Genomic DNA, 19,316 nt, shown 5'->3' with positions numbered 1-19,316 from the left:
CCTGGCTTTTAAATTAGAAGGTTGAATTGGACCCATACTTTTCATAACCTCTCTGTCCTTTAATTTTTTTTATCTAAGGGATGTGAAGGTAAGTTTGTGATCAAGGGTCACAGCTACTAAACTATGAACTGGAAGTCAGTCTTCCTATTCTATCGCATCCCAAGCCCAAGTCTGGAAACAGGTCTCCTCCCCAGCAGTAGCCCCTTCTTCTAGCCCTTCAATCTGGGGCAGAGATTAGAGGACTTCCCAGGGAGCAGCTGGAAGCCCTCTTGTCCCCACAGAGCCCTGAAAGGTCATCACTGCATCCCAATAAAGGCGACTAGAGAGGAAGGAATGGAAGTAGGGGTGGGAGCTGCTATTGGCTGCCAAAGCTTGGTTTCCAATCTTTCCCACAAAATTGATTTATGTTTTAACTTATACTGAGTTAGATGGAAATGCAAATCTCAGGAACAGAGGGAGAAAGACATTGGAACTAATGACATAGTGTGGCATGAAGGGAATCACATTGAACACCAGCCTGCTGAGGTGCTTCTGAGTCCTGTCCCATCACTGACAGTCCCAACACAAACCTGCCAAACAGCACACCTGAGAAGCTCAACACCCAGGAATCATGAAATAAAGACTATGGTTGGCTCAAAGGGTCAAATACTTAAAAACCAACTCAGCTGATTTCAGAGTCTGCTTAACAAGAGAAGAGACTTACCAACTTCAGCATAAGGACCATCTTTTATGTGAAAGTCAATAAGCAACATTTTATACTATTTTTCAGTCAATACACAGCCATTACCCCTGCAGAGTAGGAACCTCTGCCACTCTAAGGAGTAACACGGACCTCTTTAAAGTAGCCAACGCTATCCCTTCCTGCCCCCAGGGAAGGCAGGCATGAACTACTCACCTCTCTCCCACTACCTGGCATCACAGCTGGCCTCACATTGCCTGCCAGCTTCATGAACAGGTGGGCATCCTCAGAGCTTGGCCTGTCCTGTGCTTGATGCCCTGGCCATTCTCAGGTCTCTAAACCTCACCCTGTCAACCCCTCCTCTAAAAAGCACCACCTGGAGAAGGGCCATGTAGATAAAGCTAGGGTTCTAGGAAGAGTCAGGGCAGGGGCTCTGACTCCTATCTTTACTGTAGGATAGAGAGTGAAAGAACATGGAAATTGGAAATGCAATCACATTTTACAAATAATAAATTTATTTTTCCAAATTCTGAATCATAATCAAATTGCAATTGCCTAGGTCTATCTTGCTGCTTTACACAAGGATAAAAAAAGACAGTCACAGCCAAGTCACTCATACACCAAGCATCCTGGGAACAGGTGATGTGGATATGATGGGTCCAGCCACCTTCTGCAGCTGGGGCAGCACTGTGGCTGCTCTACAGCCCACGCCTGCCAAGCTCCTGCACTGGGAGCTCCTATGTCCTCTGTGGTTGAGCCTGGCCCAGCAGGAACTGCCCCAGGGGCGTTGATGTGCACAGATGGAATCCACAGATGAAAGGACTTTGTCCACAGCCTCAGGGAACTCAGCAAGAGAGCTTGGGGCCCCATACCTGGTGTCACCCTCTCCTTGGACTGCCTCAGCTCATAGCCCAAAGCGGGCTGGTGTGCGGCGAGGTGTCATGGGCTCCCCCTGCTCTTTCCGACCAGGAGTATAGATCTTCGTGGACCTGAAGACACAGAAAGGTAAGAAACGCACTGCTCCTCATCCCAACAGGACGAGTAACCCAGGTGTATGGCCACTTCTGGGCTGAAGAACCTCATCCCCAGCACATTCCCTCTTCCCTGAAACCCCATGTTCGATCAGAAGAGTAATAAAATAAAGGAAGTTACCCACTCAGATATCCGTTTATAAATGTTTTAAATGAATTTTTAAATAACTCCTTTCAGACCCCCTTTCAGAATGTGACCTGTGAAGGTAGCTTCGGCCACCTCAGCAGACTACCACTCCAACTGTTTCATAAAGGATTGGACCTGCCTTTGTCCTCAGTTCCTGGAAGGAACTACATAAGTGATTAGAGTGTGTCTGGTGTTCACAATTGGCCCCCTCAGACCACACCTCATAGTTTATGCTAATCTTGAGTAAGATGTGGCAGAAATCAGGCCCTTAAGTCATCTGATCTGGCCAGAAAGATCAACTATATGATTCGAGTTGGAGTTTTGAGCCATGTGCTATCAGCTTGACAGCTGTGGAAGGGAGGGGTGGGCCAGAGACTGAGTTCAACCATGTGGGTGTGATTTCAATCATTCATGCCAATGTCATGAAACTCTGGTAAAAACCTGGAACACCAAAGCTCCAGTAAGCTTTCCTGGATGCCAATGTCCCAAGAGTATTGTCACACATTGATGTGCCAGGGTAACCGGCCCTGAGGACAAAGGAAACTCACATTTGGGACCCTCTCAAATACCATCTATGTCTCTCTCCCTTTGGCTGTTCTGATTTATACCCTTTTGCTATAACAAGACTTGTAATTGTTAGCTATAGAACTTTCTTGATTTCTTGAATCATTCTAGAAACTGAGCAAGTTCTTGGGGACCTCCAAATTTGTAGCAAGCTGGTCAAAAGTGAGGGTGACCTCCAAACTTGCAGCTGGTATTTGAAGTGAGGGCAGTCCTTAGAAGACTTGAAGTCTAGTCTAACTCCAGGTACCAGCAGAGATGCAGAAGCCCAAGGCTCTCTTCTCCCCTCTCCACCATGTGTTCCAATCCCCTAGCTTGTCAGTAAAGCTGTAAGCCATACCCTACTACTACAGCCCACCTCGGGCCCTGAATACAACATGTGATCAGAAACTGCAGATGGATAACCGCGCCTTTGTAAGTTGTCTGCAACTCCTCTAGTGCCTCCACATGGAACCACCACCCAACACAGAAGCAACCAATTCACCTTTACAAATTTCATTTCTCTTAAATCATGACCCAACATCAAGGCCTAGACCCTGGCAGGCTCTCAGGGGCGGGCTCCATTCCAGCCCAGTCCTGAGGCCAGGCTCACCTGACACTGCCCAGAGGGCTGCGCTTCTCCTGCTCTTGCCGTCGGGCTCGCAGCTGCTCCTCAGCCAGCGCCATCTCCTCCTCCATGGCAGAGGCTTCCTCTTTGGCCCGACGGCGGTTCTCCTAGAGAAGGGCAGAGGAGACTGGCTGAGCCCTGTCAAGTGAGGAGGCCATATCTGTTCCCACGTCCTTACTGCAAAGGACCAGCTCTCAGAACCAGGGGCTGTGTGGCTCCCAGCCCTAGCAGCAAGGCTGCCTTTCCTTCTGCTGCCCATTTTTCCATTGATTCCAGATAGACATTGGATGATTCAGCCCTAAGCCAGAATCAGTACTTACATTCTTCTAATCAAGTTCACAACTGTACAGGAAGATTAGGAAGACAGCCCTCTGGCTGGAAAGGCCAGACATAAGGAAGATGCATTCAGCCCAGTGAGGAGAGAATTATGCTCAGGAGGAAAACAAAGTCTAGCAACATTTTGCAACACTAAATAATGGATATAAGCAATGTCATCAGTGGACACCAAATCCTTGAGAAGATGGAGTAGCAGGAAGAGAATTTAGAATAGAGCCTGGATTGATACCGCCAGGACCACAAATCAATCTTAGCATCATCAAAAGCAGGGCCACCAGATCTTATAGACATCCTGACAGAATCTGAAAGGAAGTTCCCAGCACTGCATATAGGCCTTACCTGCCACAGCTGAGCCAGAATCTCATCAAGCTTTTTATATTACCCACAAGGTTACAGAAAGACAGAGGCACAAGATAAACAATACTATGGAAAAGCAATCAGCCAAATACACAGTAAGGAATTTTCTATAGGACAGATGATCTCATTTAAAAAAGGAAGGAGACAAAGCCTGTTTCGGAATAAGAATGTTCACACACATAACAACCAAATGCAATGTTGGAATCCTAATTCAAGCAAATCAATTGTGAAAAGTTATCTCTGAGATAAATGGGGAAATTTGAATAAGGGTTGGAGACTTAGGTGACATAAAGGATTAATTTTGTAAGGAGTGTAATGATATATAAGTTACATTTTAAAAGTAAGTCATTTTGGGCTGGAGGTGTGGCTCAAGTGGTAGGGCACCTGTCTAGCAAGCAGGGAGCCCTGAGTTCAAACTCCAAATTCCAGTACCACCAAAGAAAAAAAATCATTTTAGTCACAGATATAGACTTAAAAGTATTTGCAGATAAAATAACATGATGTCCGAGATAAACTTTAAAATATTATAGGAAAAAAGAATGTATTTGGAATGCAGTAAGAATAAGTGAAATAGGATTGTTTACAGCTGTTAAGACTAGGTGAGAACCTTATCATGGCTTGTTTCTACCACTTTTATGAAGCTTCAATACATTTAAAAAAAAAAAAGGCCCAGCCAACCAAACCACTGGAATGGCAGAGGGACACGAGACAAATGGGCTGGTTAGATCCCAGCTTCCAGGTATGGAGAGAGAAGTAAGGGGTCAGATGAGGAAACATCTTCACTATCAGGCTGAAGGAAAACTGACCCTACTGGCAAAGCCTCCTCGGGAGGTGGGAGGTGCAGGATCCTTACCTGCCGGGACTTGCCTGCTTGTTTCACGCTGTAGAACATGGGGCCAAGCTCTGCTAGCCACTCTCCATCCACAGCAGTCACACACTGCATGTACTCCTGTGGGCAGAAGGACAGCAGAGGTCACAGGGCTGGAGGGAGCAGTGTCCCTTCCAGAGCAGCTCCACAATTAGGAGCCACATGGGAAGGGTCCTACCCCACAGCCCTGCCAGGCTGGCAAAGGCAAGGGAAAACACCCTAGAAAAGACTCACCTTGGTGGTCATGACCAACTCGTGATACACTATGTAGTCTGGGGTGTAGCCCATTCCAAAGAGGGAGCTGGTGGGGTGCAAATGGCAGGGCATCCCTGTGCGGATGTTCACATACTCCCCAATTCCCTAAGAGAAGGGTACAACAGGCAGCCCATCATGAACAACATTCTGCCTATGTGGGAAGCCACTGCATCCCCTTAATGCCATCTTAGGGGGAGGCCCAGCTCTGCAGATCTGTGCCACACCGGAAGGACTTTGCCGGCATGCAGATATCATTGCAGGAAGGGGCCAGAGCTGCATGGAGCTTCCAGGGCTCACCTTGAGCTTGGCTGCCTGGTGGAAATAGGCAGCACAGATACACTTCCTGACGATGTCCCAGTCAGTACCACATGAGGCCAGGCTCATCCGCTGCTGCACCATGATATCTTTGAGTTGCGCCCGTACTTCCCGGACCTAGAGCAGGACACAGGCAGGCCAAGATGAAGCCCTCCCTCTCCCACCCTTCCTACCCCGCCTCTAGATGTCCTGCTCATCTGGGCTGCCACCCCCACCTTCCGCATGGCCTTTGCATGGATGAAATGATCGTTACACCAGATGGTGGAGTAATTATTGTTCTTCCACTGCAGGTAGACATTCAAGTAGGTCAAATGATCACTCTCAGGAACAGCAAACTTCTCCCTTATTTGATCACTCTCCTCCTCTCGGCCCTGGGAAGGGAAAAAGGACTTTCATCCAGGGCATGGGGGAGTCCAGGCCCATGGATGCTCACACAAAACTTCAAACACATCAATATGCTGCCTAGCAACATAGAAGAAATAGATATCATTTATAACAAAATATGCTAAAACTTAGGGCTCAGGTACAACCATACTGGAAGACAAAAGATCCTCTTGCAAATTTCCAAAACACAGAGGACCACCGATCCAGCCCACCCTTTTGTCTCTCCCAATCTACATAACAAAATATGGTAAAACAATGCTTCAGAAACTGACTTCTGCCCCTCCATTCCACTTCCATTTCCATAACACAGAAAGAAGCTCTTCCCCTCTCCAGCACTCCCCCAAGCCCTGTGGGAAGAGAACAGAGCTGGCCACCACTCCCCACCTTGGGCCTGTAGAAGATGGCAGGGACTGAAAGCATGGAGACAATGAGCAGGATCTCGGAGCTACAGCCCATGTCACAGGACACAATGAGCATCTTGGACAGGGCTGGATCCAGTGGAAACTCCACCATCAGCCGCCCCGTGGAGGTGAGACCACCTGGGAGAGATGAGCAAACCAACACTCAAGAGGACAGCAGAAGAAAGAGAAAAGCCAAGTGCTAGCACCCTTAGACCCCACCAGCTGCTAGGATGGTCGTACCTGTATTGTCCAAGGCCCCAAGGATCCAGAGCTGATACATGGAGTTGAGCATGTTGTCCTCTGGGGGTGGGTCCATGAAGTGGAACTGCAGCAGGTCCTGTACCCCGAGGGACTTGAGCAGCAGCACCACATTGGCCAGGTTGGTCCTCTGAATCTCAGGCACTGTGGTGGTCAGGAGCTCATTTTTGTAGGCGCTCTGTGTGTACAGCCTGTCAGGGAGAAAACCCTGTTTGTGCTGTGCCTGCCTGTTGCTGGCCTGCTGGGCTTCTCACATGCCTGGCTTCCCACAGGGATCATGCAGTGAAGTATAAATGCTAGTCCAGCTTTTCCCCACAAGTGTGTCCCACAACAGCCAGCACAGGCAGAGAAAGTTCCCCATTTCTTCTCCCTACCTCCCTCTTCTTTGAATCACCCATTTCCATCTGCTCAAAATACCATTCTGCTGCTGGAGGTGTGGCTCAAGCAGTAAAGCACAGGAAGCGCTATGATCAAACCCCAGTACCATCAAAAAACTATTTCAGCCCTAACCTGCCAACTCAACTCTTCTGCCAGAGACTCTTATATGCCTATTTTATTTCTGGAACCAAAGTGCCTGGGACTAGAATGACAGCAAAGTTTTATTTTCTTAATATCTTTCTGTATTTACTGATTTCTACAATTAATACATTATTTTTTTGAATCAGAAAAAAAGAAGCTGGGCGTAGTGACTGGTGCCTATAATCCTAACTACTGAGGAAGTAGAGATCAGAAGGATCGCAGTTTGAGACCAGCCCACACAACAAGTTCAAGAGAACCCATTTCAATCAATAAAAGCTGGGTGTGGTGGTGTGCACTTGTCATCCCAGCTATGCAGGAGACATTATTAGAATTGTGGTCCCAGCCAGCCAGGGCATAAAAGTGAGATTCTGTACAAAAAAATACCTAAAAGCAAAAAGGGCTGGGTGCATGGCTCAAGTGGTAGATCACCTGCCCACCGAGCACAAGGCCCTGAGTTCAAACCCTAGTATCACCAAATTACAAAATTACAAATTACAAAAAAAATTTAAAGAGAAAAAATAATTGGAAAAGTAAAAGAGACTCAATAACGTCATTTGTTCAGACTCATCCTGTGGCCCGCTGTAATCACTGGTCTTCCACTGCAGTTTAATCCCTGTAGATCTGCCTCAGACCTCACAGATCCCTGGAAAGGCTTCCACTCAGCAACACCACCAAGTGGCAGCCTTCCAGTGGCCCAGCCCTGGGAACCAGCTCTAGCCAGGTCCACCCCAGTCTGGGTTCCACACTCAGCAATCCCAGAGCTGCCCCAGAAAGCAGGCTAGCACAGGGCTCCTACCTGAAACACTGACCTGGGCCCGTCCTGCCGGCTCTCCCTGACCTCTGGTTGGCATTGGCCTGGCTGATGGGGTAGATCTGCAGAGCATCCATGCCAATCCTTGGGTTGAAGACCTAGGACAGGGCAGAAAAGAGCTGATTAAGGACAGTGGGAGGTGAAAGGGAGGAATCCCTGAGACAAAGACAAACCCAATTAGTACACATGACAGAGGCAGTGTCTTAGCAATGGAGGCAACTGTCATTTTGGAGCCAGGACCCTCAAGAAATAGTGTCATAAACACCTAAAGGTTTCCCCACGAACATCAGCTCTGTGATCTAAGTTATTTAAATTATCCACCTCATTATGTTATCTCAAGGATTAAATGAATCAAGACCATGGCAAAATCAGTGCTCACTGATGTCAGCCTAACACCACCATCATTTCCAAGTGCATCTCCTTCCATGGTGAAGGACCAGGGCCTGACTTCCCACACCCTAAACTGAGTTATTTTCAGGTGAAGACTAGGGGGCTGCTCTCTGTATATCTCTCCTTACCTTTAACTTACAATAACCCGAATCGATAACAAACATGATGCCGTCAACAGTCAGAGATGTCTCAGCAATGTTGGTGGCAACAATACACTTCCGCACACCATCTGGAGCCTAGGGCCAGCAGGACATGCAGGGGGAAAGCTGAGTCCTCAGAAGAGAAAGATTTCACAGGAAGGAAGGGGTCCACCTCCCATACTCCTTCCAGGAAAGGAACTTCCCCTTCCTTTTGCCCTCCTTTGTGGGACACCCAAAGGTAGGGACCCAAAAGAAACAATCCTGTGTCACACCTTCTGGAAGATTTTGGCCTGCAGGTCAGAAGGCAGCTGGGAGTAGATAGGCAGCACAGCCAAGGCAGGTGCATTCTCCAGTTCCTCCAGGTGTTCTACAATCTGGTCTGAGGTCACCTGAAGACACAGAAAGGAGCCATAATACCCTGAAGCCCCAAACTGTCATACACAGGATGCACCTGTTCATCCCTGTGGTGACCAAGGCACGCACCTCAATGTCCTCTTGGCCTGGCATGAAGATAAGGATGTCTCCAGGGGCTCCCGACAGATGCACCTGCAAGGACTGCTTCACCGCAGCCTCCACATAATCCTCCTGTGGGGTCTGCAACACCAGTAGGGACCAATCAGAAGGATGTGTTTGCAGCATGGGCCAGGTATCCCTCAAGCAACTCACAGTCATCACTGGTCTGGGCTGCAGCAGTGGACCTCATGGCTGCCACACCTAAAGATGGGCCTGACTGCAAGATCTCTGCAAGAAGTTCCGGCCCTGTACCCCAGCTCCAAAGAAAAAGGAAACAAAACCTCCCCCAGAGCATGGACCTGTGTCCTTCCCAAAGCCTTGTTGCTGCAGGCTGCCCCATTTGCCCCACTCCATTCACCAAATCTTCCCCAACTCAGGTCAGGACCCCACCCCCGCCAGCTGGCTTCTCATCAGAGAAATGCATGGCATGGAGGGGCAAGTCAAAGAACGAAGGCCTCAGTACCTTGCTGAAGAGGATGTCAACAGGGAAGGTACGACCAGGGATGTGGAAGATAGGAACATTCCCAAAAAAGGCAGCAAATTTCTCTGCATCCATAGTGGCTGATGTGACGATGAGCTTCAGGTCTGAGCGCCGAGCCACAACCTAACAGAAGACATCACTCAGAGACTCCTGTGGGTTTGGGACCCTTTGTTCCACCTCCTGTCATATCAGCATATCCCCAGTAAAGCAGAAGCCTAAACTGGCAAACTGGCATATTGGATTTAACAATCCTAAAGACTGAGCGATGGAGCCACAACCAAGAAGACCACCAATCACTCGGCAAGTAAGAACAGAGTAAACTACAACAGCTGGTCTGAGCCTGGCGACCCTGTTTCCAAGGCAACCCTGCTCTGCCAGAGCCCATCCACTAACCCAGCTGGAGGGCCTCAGCCACTGGCTACTGGCAGTGCTTCAGTAGGCCAAGCCCTGTGGGTGCAGAGGGCCTGAACCCACATCCCTCACCTCCCGGAGAAGCCCAAAAAGCACATCCGTGTTGAGGGAGCGCTCATGGGCTTCGTCCATGATGATGGCACTGTAGTGATCCAGGTCAGCTTCCCGGAGGGACTCCCGGAGCAGGATCCCATCAGTCATGTACTTGATCAAGGTGTTTTCTGAAGTGCAGTCTTCAAAGCGGATGGCGTAACCTACCTGTAGGTCACAGAGATGGCTCAGAAGCTCTGGCACCCACTTGCTACTAGAATACCCCACAATGGGGTCCAAGCTAAGCGGGTCACTCTCCAGCACAAATGGATGGAAGCAATTGGGAAAAACTGAATAGTTCAGTCCTTGCGCCCACTCACCTCTTCACCAAGATTTCCCCCCATCTCTTCACTGACTCTCTTGGCCACTGACATGGCAGCCACACGCCTGGGCTGGGTGCAACCAATCATCCCGTAGTCCGTGTAACCATCTTCATGCAAGTACTGGGTCAGTTGAGTTGTCTTGCCACTCCCTGTCTCTCCAACAACAATCACAATGCTGTTGTCTCTATAAGGAAGAACAAAGGGCTGAGCAGCCCAGGCAGAAGGCCAACTCCAAGAAGCCTCTGCCACTTCCTGTCACCATGTCTAGCTCGCCAAGGAGCGTGCTTGCTTAGAAGAGTAAGCACTGGGAGACAGCCTCTCAGGAAGCCACCAACTGAAACATCTGTAATACAGTGAGGTTTAAACAGGTGCACTAAAGCAAAATGATGCAATCTTCTTACTTTATGCACAAAAGAAAAAGAGCTCCTGAGTAAGCACAGGAGGCAGCAGGACCAACACTGAGTGGGCCCCCCTCCCCCGGGGCCTAGATGACATTACCTGATAATAGTGAGTAGCTCCTGCTGCACGGCAAAGATTGGCAGGTACTGCCTCTGCTCCAGGATCGACTTCTTCTTTGCAAACTCACTGCTGGCTTCGCTTTTTTTCTTCATGTGATCTGCAAACTTCTGCTCTGTCCTGAGAAACACAGCAACCTAAGCACAGGGCATACTTTCCCACATTGTCTCTCCTGTGAGTTTACTGCCCTTCTTTGCACTCCCAGGAATGAGAACAACTTCAACAAGAAGCAACAAATCTCCAAAACACCAAAGTGGCCAGGTCATCTGAGATTGTTTCTCATCGGGACTAATAACTGGAATTGCCCTGTGAAAATCCATCATCCACAACACACTCCACAGCCTAGGGTCAGATACATATGGATCAGGGGTACAGATTATTAGGTGGGCAAACCCTCTACCATAAAGAGTGTGGCCAAAAAAAGAGCTGAAATCAACCACCAGAACACTAACTTGTAGAGAACACTGCAGGCAGTATCAGCAAGGCACTTAACAGGTTAAGATAGCCAAGTGGGTCTCCTAGGAGTTATAGCTGCATAGCACAAACTTCCTCTCTCCTCTTGGCAGGGCACTACAATCCAAAAGGCCTCATTTCAAAGAACCATGAGAACAGTTCATTTACCTGCAGCCTCTACTGAAAGCACTCAGTGTCTGATTTACAGACACATCCCAAGACCCAGCACTATAGCATTTTCCTGGATCAACATCACCTGAGTCCACACAATCTGACAACCCTCCCCAAGAGTTACTTCCTCCCTCAACTCTGTCCCACACTCCATCAAGTGTCCTATTTCTAATTCCACCTCGTCCGCCTGGTCACCTGACAATTAATAACTAAGGGATTAAATCACCCAGAGACTAATAAGGGCTGGTCAGTAATAGAAAATTCTCATTTGGAACACTTCACACAGGAGTAAAGAAAATTATTAACTCAGAGGATGGTTCAGTAGGACCTGAGAGTGTTCAAAGGATGATAACTGTAAGGCACATGTTAGTCCAGCACCTACCAAATGGGGAATCCCAATAAGCAAGGATCCAACATCTGCTTAATACCTCTACGGAGAGGTTGCTACCCAATAAGATAACCCTTTCTATTTTCGAACCTTTGGTAAAAATACTACTTCGATATACTGAACTGGAATCTGACTAAGGCAGCAAAACCAACCTTCCCACATAACATCTAGAAAGGTGCCAGGACAGAGTGACCAAAAGCAAGAACTCCAAAGTCACCCTAATTCCACCACTTACTAACTGGGGGACCTCAAACATGTTACTTCATCTCCCTGGGCTTCCTACTCATACTACCACCTGCACAGAGGAAGGCAGAGTGGCAGTAGGAATAATATCTAGGACAAGCTGCAGATAGTGGAAGAGAGATCAGGAGGAAGGCATCAGAAGAGACCAAAGGATTCAGAGTGACATCTCATCACTTTCCTATTCCCAAGCTATGATTTTTACAGCCCACCTGCTGCTGACAGAGACCACCCACCTGTAGTCCACCTTCCCGTCTTCTGTCAGAGCTTTATCTGGCTCTTCCTCTTTTTTAACACCCATTATATCTCCCAGTTTTGTCCCAGCCAGTTCCCAGTGTTTGTGCTGAGCCTGAGGAAGACAAGAAAAGTCAGTCTGCTCCATCCTGTGACATGACTGTGGGCAATGGAAAATCAATCACAATGGACAAAAGGTTTCATCAAGAAGATGGTAAATTCTTGCAAGGCTCTGGAAGGACCAAGTCACACTCCCAAGCCTCAAGCCTCCAGCTCCCCAGACAGCAGGTCCTGTGGTTGTCTTAACTAAGGACCAAGTGAAGGGTGCAGTGCCCTCCCCCAAGGGCTGATTCTTGCTCTGTATGTGTCCTCTAATTTCCAATGGGACTCTCCTACCTGTACAATCTAAAGATTGTATTTTTAAAAGGAAAGTTGCACAGATTTCCCATCCTCAGGTGATGAGAGACCAACCTTTTTCCGCTCCTTTTGCTCCCTGTGCTTCCGCACTGTTTGACTTCCTTTACGAGCAATAATGGCCAGGTCAGAAGTAGCATCCTTGACTGGAATCACAGGCTCTGGCTAGAGGAAGGAGGAAAAATAAAAATTCCTCAGTGGTCACTAAAGCCAATCAGAAGGCCTGCTTCACAATGGCCCTACTAAACAACAGGGTGATTACCCTATAGAGATTCAAGTTTGTCCCCCTTTCTTTCCTTCCTCCCTCCTCTTCAGGTGGATCTCTAGCCACAGAAGCCTCACCTGCTTGGTGAAGACGATGCGCCCATCCAGAAAGGGAGGCACCAAGTTGTGTACCATCAGATGCACCTTGGCTGCGTTGTCCTCTTCAAAGTCCTCGTCCACCTCCAGCCGATGGACCACCCCGCTGGTGAGCATGCGGTTCGTCTCCCAGCGTTCATTATCCTAGGGAGGCACAATGGGAGCCACACTCAGATTGCAACCAAGAGGTCACATGAAAGATCATCAAGCAAGTCACACATCATGTTCTGACTAAAGAGGCACCACAGGCCTCTCTCCCTGCAGCTGAGACAGTGCTACACTGAAGCCTAATTACCCGCAGTGTTCTGTTCCAAGAACCAGCACCTTAGATCTAAGTCAGAACTTCCAGCAGAACCCATAAATGGTGACCATCTCTAACCCCACTCAGAGGCAAAGAACACTGACCCAGAAGCAGGGGCTACTGTACCTGTACCTGTCCACAGTGCCCCTCATGGAGCACTGCAGAAGAGAAGTGTAGCTGGGTTTTCTAAGCTGCACGAATGTTCCCTTCCACCCTCCTCTCCCATCAGAGGTACATCTGAGCAGGTTCTCTCTGATCAGGAATGGGAGATCAGCTGTGCTATTATCACTTGGTGGCACCCACCACTTCTAACACATGCCCCACCTCTGCTCTGAATCTGCACCAAGTGCTGGAGGGTGTCATTCAAGTGGAACAGCACATGCCTACCCAAGTGTGAGGTCTTGAGCTCAATCCCCACTATGGCAAAAAAAAGAATTCATGCCCACCACTGCCAGCCTCACCTCATTGATCTGCCTGCGCTGGGCCGAAATGCGCTTCTGCTTCTGCTTCTGCAGATGCTGCTCCCGCCGCCTCACATAGTCCTCGGAGGAGTATGCCAGGGGGTTGTGGAACTCATCATACCCCTCGTCCATCATGTACCAGTCCCGGTCTGCTTGCTACAAAGCAAAGAAAACAAGAGACAGGCTAAGTTCGTTCATGAGACAATCGGAGAGGAACAAATATTTCTTAAGTCACTGGGGCAATGCAGGAGAGATCACCTGAGGGACTTACATATCTATGACCTCATATGGCAGCCCACCATGACAGCACTTCTTAGATTTACCACATGGTGGCACCACCAATAACAGCAGTTAGGTCAGACCTGCTGCATGAGAAGCTTCACTATGCAGCCTGTGCTTCCAAAAGTGGTTCCAGGCTTTGAAATGAATGACACCAACCACTCACAACAAAGCCCAGTCTTGCTGGAGAGTCAACAGAGCCCTTAAGCTCTAAAAGCTCCTTTCACCCATGTCCCTAGGGATAGCTATCACCCCTGGTTCAGCCCCTCAAAGATGCTGCCTTTACCCTCTGGTCATCCTCCCACTGCTGTCGCTCCTCTTCTGTGTCAAATGAAATGCCTTCTTCACCATCCTCACGTCTTCCTGAAAGACAGCAGGTGGCAAGTCAGTCCACATGACCCCAGCTTACCCCTGGGATCCTCCAAGAGAGTTGCAAAACCTCAGTGCTCCAGAAGCACAGCCTCTGCTGAGCCTCACCTCCACACCCCATGCAAACCAAACTACTTTTCTACCCCTGCCCCCCAGCCTTACCTCGGCCCCTGGACAGACGTGGGGTAGACCCCAGGTGTCTTCTGTCATCAGCCCACTCATTGTATTTGTAGGAGGGGGTTGGCAGTGGTGTGTCATCTGAGTACTTGCTCCTCACAGACCTGGAGAACAGCAGGCCCAGCAGTCACGGAGCTGAGCCATGTGAGCCACGAGCAACTCTCCTGCTCAGATCCCTGTATCACCCAAACTCACCTGTCTCGGTCTCGAGTGGACGGCCGATGGCTCCGCTCAGAATCCCGGTAGGAAGGTGCTGGGGAGGGCGACTCCCACTGAGAGCGCCTTGAGGAGCCATAGCCACTGTCGTCCTCCTCCCACGTAGACCTTGAAGGGGTGGCTGCATCTAGGGCCACAAAAGACATCCTCAGGAAACATCCAATTTCATCCAAATGCAGCTTCAGAACCATCAGCCAAAAGTCAACACCCCCAACTTAATTCTTCTACTAATTATAACCTGGCACAAATTTGTGATGATTACGATGGTTTTGAAATTTTTTAAAGATGTCTGAATTCAATGGTCTGGCTTTCATTCTGTGTTTATAACATTTAAGAAATACTCAATTTCTCGCTGCAAACATATCCATCTTAAATATAAATAGTCCTTTTTAACAAATCCTTCTTGAGCCCCAAGCTTTCTATAATTTCCTGCCATTTGGAAAACTAGCCATTGAGCAAACTGCCTATAGCAAGGAAGTTCATCCAGTTCAACAGAAGGGCAGGGGGCTGCACCCACCTGACTCACAGCCCAGTACTCTGGAGATTCACAGTGGAGTCAGGACTTCTGACTCACTGTCCTGGCAATCCTGCTGAGGATGAGGGCTGCTCACCTGCCATTCAGACACCTGAACTCTCACCAACCACCACAGAAAAGCACTGAGTCTACCTTTAGGCCGATGTCGTGGGCTTTCTGGTTCATTTCTTCTACTGCTGCGCTCTGAGCCTCCATCTCGCTCTGATCTGCTGCTGTGCCTACTACTTCTGTCCCGCTCATCTGTGAAGCATCACGTGCAAACTTTAAAGCCATGTATTGCATCCTAACATGGACACATCTGCACCCTGGAGAAAGGACAAGCCTCCCACTCACAGGTGCAACCTGAACTGCTCTCATGAAGTCCACGGGCTCCTAACACACATCCCCATTATTCCAAGAGGAAAAATATAGTTACTGGCTAGAAAGGTTCCAAGCTCATAGTAAGTTATTTTCCCACAAAAATTCAAAAAAAGTAGATACAAGTCTACAGTGAATAGTTTAGTAATAGTTACAAACCTATAAACTATAAACAACACTGAGCACAGCCAATGTTGGATTTTATGTCTAGCTTTGCCGCATGGCACCATCCTTTCTATTACCAATGCTATTATAAGCTCTGGTTTTTTTATCTGCATCGTCTATTATTTTATAACCAATTTTCATTAAAAAAAAAAAAAAAAAGCTGGGTACCAGTGGCTCATGCCTGTGATTCTATCTACTTGAGAGGCTGGAGATCAGGAGGATCAAGGTTTGAGGCCAGTCCAGTCATACAGTTTGCAAGACCAATCTCCAAAACAACCAGAGTAAAATTAACTGGAGCTGTGGCTCAAGTGATAGAGCGCCTGCTTTTGCAAGCGCAAAGCCTGGAGTTCAAAGCCCACTCCCACCAAAACAAAAACAAAAACAACAAGGACTGCACACTCAAGCAAAGCAACTACATTACAAGTAACATTCTTAAACTACATGCTAATTCCAATCCTAACAATCAAAACCACTCAAGCTGACATCATGCAAACAGGGTCCCCCAAGTAATGGGTATTATAAAAGTTTCCATGACAGGGAAAGAGCTAGCACATTTATTCAAAAAGCTAACAAGCAAGAGGAACTATGCTGGACAGCTTACCTCTGTCTCTCTTGCGGTCATAATCTCTATCACGTGATTTCTCCTTCTTCCGATCCTTTTCTTCTTTGGATGAGGCATAGACACCATGTTCCCGCCGATCCCGTTCTCTCTGCCGGCTGCGTTCCCAAAACTCTTCACTCACGCCCCCAGGATGAGATGGAGTCTCCACTCGAGCGGATCGATAATGCCTGAAAGAAGGAAGTCAGTTGATAAAGGGCCCTCCAAAGAAGAAAACATTTGCCTGGAACATTTGGCTTTGCCAAAAGGTGATCTGTCTGTTTCCACTGCATCTTCCTGATGCTGAAGGTTACATGTGGCAACCACACCAGGCATTTCTAACCTCTGTCATCTTCTTCTTAAGTGTTTTTTAATTCTCCCCACAAACCTGAACAAAATACCAATTCTTACCTCCTGTCAACATTACAGAGTCCTAACAAAATCACAAAGCACTAAGTATCCAACAAGAAAACTGAGAAACTAGGCTATTATTTTCTGGCCTCCATATTTACCGGTCTTTCCGACTACTTCGACCAGCCTGTGCATCGCTCTCCTCCTCAGCCTCCTTCTGATCATCCTTGTTCTCCTCCCAGTCCTTGTAGGAAGAAATTCTGGACTTCTTCTTGTCCTCCCCATCATCCTTCTCCTCTCGCTCCCTCCGTTTCAAAGAAGCCAGCAAGTCCAGTCCAAGCAATGAAGGGCGGGGAGCAGGGGCTTTGAAAACATGTTGCTCACTGGCTGCACTTTTTGTCTTACAAATAAGACCGCCAACCTGAGAGTCCAGATCAGTGCCTTCCAACCGATGGATCGAGGCATCCTCGCTGACAACCTCCATCACAGGCTCTGGGGTTTCTCTGCAAGGAAGACAAACCATTTGGTATTGGACATTAGAGAAGGCTTAGCTCTGCCATTTCAGAATAACTATAGTTATAGGTATATTTAGGTGATTAACCCTTATATCCCTCACACCAAGACCAGCGCTTCTTTCGCTACCTCTTGGCAAGATCTTTCCATCAAGTCACTGACAATCTCAAAAGACCCTCCTGTTCTTACCCCAACACATACCAAAAACACAGATATACAAACACACACCAAACACCAGGGTCCAAGAGGGTATCATGGAGGCAAGAAAAGACCTCACTACTTTCTCCAACACAATGGCAGAAAGAGAGTATAGAGAAAACTAGATGTGAAGTCAGAAACCTCAATTAAGAATCCAGGTTCTTGAGCCAGGTGTGGTGGTGCATGTCTGTAATCTCAGCACTCAGGAGGCAAAGACAAGGATCGTGAGTTTGAGGACAGCATAAGCTATGTAGTTAGACTCAGTCTCAAAAAAAAAAAAAAAAAAGCTTAGGCTCATGACATTTTCTACCTCTGTGATGCTAAGCAATTTAATTTTTAATCATATTTTTAACCATAATTGAAAATTAACTTTTAACCATAATTTCTATATCTGTTTTACCTAGGCCATGGAATTACTGTGAGAATCAAACAAGAAAGTGTATGCAAAAACACTCTGTAGCCATAAGGACTTACACAGATGACATTTTATCTGCTATGTTCCTATATACAACTGTGTTGCTCACCAATTTGTTGCATGAGTTCTTCTACCTCTCACTCCATTTAAGCCACAGGTACAGCAGAGTAGTGATAAAAGCATATACGGCTACCATCCTCATTGTACATACTTTGGTGGGTTTTCTTTTTTCTGCATCACTGGTGTTTTGTTAAAAAATTATTCACAGCAGTCAAAATTGGCTTAATAATAATTCATGTTTACCAATATATATGAGAAATGTTAAGTTAGGAAATAGTATTTACAAAAAGCATTTAAGAGACGAGAAGATTTCCTAGAGCTCATCTTACAACAAATTCCTCTTTCCCTACCACTTCTTACTACTCACATACACCTTTGGTCAGCCCTTGGCTAATTCCCCTCATTCCAACAAGGTAGTGAAACACAAGAGCTACTGATGGGGTAGGATACCTTCAGAAGCCAGATATTTTTTGCCAAGTTTTAGTTAAGATATTCAGCTCTACATGGGAGTATTGCAAGCTGAAAGATGAATGCAGTAACATAGTTGCATTTAAAAATGTCATCAGACAGAATAGAAAGGAGAAAGCTATATTCTGGGGACAATACATGTGAGACAAGAAGACAAAGATGTACAGGATCCCCTCAGCATCCACTCTATACAAGAGGGAGAATCTTGTCTGTCTTGTTGATTGTAATAGCCCAGTGCATATAGCAAAACAAACGTTTGATGAGCAAATGAATGAATATGTGTAACTTAACTAAAGGACAAGAAGTCAAACATCTCTAGAGATGGCAAGAAAAGGTATCAACAACACAGAACAAGGAGTCTGACAGGAGTTAGCTGGCTGCTGAGATGATTAAATAAGGAGTCAAGGTGCCAGATTCTGGAGAAAAGATTCCTAGCAAAGAGGTCAGAGGGCAAACAGAAAAGCAATGAAGTTAAACCTGGGCTTACTCGGTCAGCAATTACTCTGTATGCCTTTTGAGCGAGTCGCTGTTCTCGGCAAAAGAAATAAGGAAAAAAAAAATCCAAGCATCTTGGAGCTGACAATCTCCTACAGATCATCCACCAGCTCGTCTGATGGCGACGCCTCCGTGAGAGAGAAATGGGAAGACACGAGGAGCCTTGCTCGGGCTCGGAACCTGGCCGGGAGCGGGCGAGAGGGCAGGTCAGCATCCTGAATCTCCGAGCAAGGAGAGCCGGAGAAGGGGGTTTGGGCACAGCATCCCTCAGGGGAGTAAAGTAAATTGAGTGACAAGGACAAGAGCAACTTCCCAAACTAGGGCCCAGACCTGAGCCGGGAACCGACACCGGCCGCCTGGAGCCGCCGCGATTGGCGCAGGACGGAACAGGAAAGAAAAGGGGACACTCACCTCGCCAAGCGCGACTCTTGGAACCCTCTGTTCCGGATTTTGGGGGAGCCAGCGCTGCCACCCACCACTCAGACCGCCTCAAAGAGCTAAATTGCGCTCCTTGAAAGCGTCCATTATTGTCCCATATAGCCCTGCGCGGTTCCCTCTATCCGTCCACAGATACCATCGAGAGCAGCCCAGGAAACAACAGTTCCTGGATCTAAATATAGGCCAGAACGCGAAAAGGCTCTCAAAGCTAGAATGCTCTTTCTCACGGGCACTTCCGAGTCTCCTTACGACCAATCACGCTTATTCTAAGAGGCAAAGTCCCGCCT

General features: G+C 47.7%; 1 protein-coding gene across 4 annotated transcripts in view; it reads right to left on the bottom strand.

Annotated features, from left to right (window-relative positions):
* Dhx38 (DEAH-box helicase 38) overlaps positions 1 to 19,263 on the bottom strand; it is a 112,995-nt gene extending 93,732 nt beyond the window's left edge. For 3 of the 4 annotated variants that reach the window (XM_074055733.1, XM_074055732.1, XM_074055734.1), the window contains exons 1-27: positions 19,003 to 19,263; positions 16,604 to 16,945; positions 16,095 to 16,282; positions 15,104 to 15,211; positions 14,416 to 14,563; positions 14,206 to 14,324; positions 13,961 to 14,037; positions 13,396 to 13,551; positions 12,616 to 12,777; positions 12,331 to 12,438; positions 11,862 to 11,974; positions 10,356 to 10,493; positions 9,855 to 10,041; positions 9,517 to 9,702; positions 9,016 to 9,156; positions 8,523 to 8,633; positions 8,312 to 8,428; positions 8,028 to 8,135; positions 7,495 to 7,607; positions 6,162 to 6,370; positions 5,905 to 6,059; positions 5,352 to 5,507; positions 5,119 to 5,253; positions 4,801 to 4,926; positions 4,552 to 4,647; positions 2,991 to 3,112; positions 1,552 to 1,668 (exon numbers count right to left, since the gene is read on the bottom strand). In XM_074055733.1, coding sequence (XP_073911834.1) covers positions 1,584 to 1,668; positions 2,991 to 3,112; positions 4,552 to 4,647; positions 4,801 to 4,926; positions 5,119 to 5,253; positions 5,352 to 5,507; positions 5,905 to 6,059; positions 6,162 to 6,370; positions 7,495 to 7,607; positions 8,028 to 8,135; positions 8,312 to 8,428; positions 8,523 to 8,633; positions 9,016 to 9,156; positions 9,517 to 9,702; positions 9,855 to 10,041; positions 10,356 to 10,493; positions 11,862 to 11,974; positions 12,331 to 12,438; positions 12,616 to 12,777; positions 13,396 to 13,551; positions 13,961 to 14,037; positions 14,206 to 14,324; positions 14,416 to 14,563; positions 15,104 to 15,211; positions 16,095 to 16,282; positions 16,604 to 16,926 — 3,687 coding nt within the window. In that variant the 5' untranslated portion in view covers positions 16,927 to 16,945; positions 19,003 to 19,263 and the 3' untranslated portion in view covers positions 1,552 to 1,583. Of the gene's footprint in view, positions 1 to 1,171; positions 1,669 to 2,990; positions 3,113 to 4,551; positions 4,648 to 4,800; positions 4,927 to 5,118; positions 5,254 to 5,351; positions 5,508 to 5,904; positions 6,060 to 6,161; positions 6,371 to 7,494; positions 7,608 to 8,027; positions 8,136 to 8,311; positions 8,429 to 8,522; positions 8,634 to 9,015; positions 9,157 to 9,516; positions 9,703 to 9,854; positions 10,042 to 10,355; positions 10,494 to 11,861; positions 11,975 to 12,330; positions 12,439 to 12,615; positions 12,778 to 13,395; positions 13,552 to 13,960; positions 14,038 to 14,205; positions 14,325 to 14,415; positions 14,564 to 15,103; positions 15,212 to 16,094; positions 16,283 to 16,603; positions 16,946 to 19,002 lie in introns of those variants that run through there. The other variant, XM_020172674.2, reaches the window with a different exon arrangement.
* Between the last annotated feature and the right edge of the window lie 53 nt (positions 19,264 to 19,316).

The sequence above is a fragment of the Castor canadensis genome, chromosome 15 (genome assembly GCF_047511655.1).
Source record: "Castor canadensis chromosome 15, mCasCan1.hap1v2, whole genome shotgun sequence".
Lineage (NCBI taxonomy): Eukaryota > Metazoa > Chordata > Mammalia > Rodentia > Castoridae > Castor > Castor canadensis.
The sequence above is the reverse complement of the archived record's forward strand: the minus strand, read 5'-3'. Positions and strand labels throughout refer to the sequence as shown.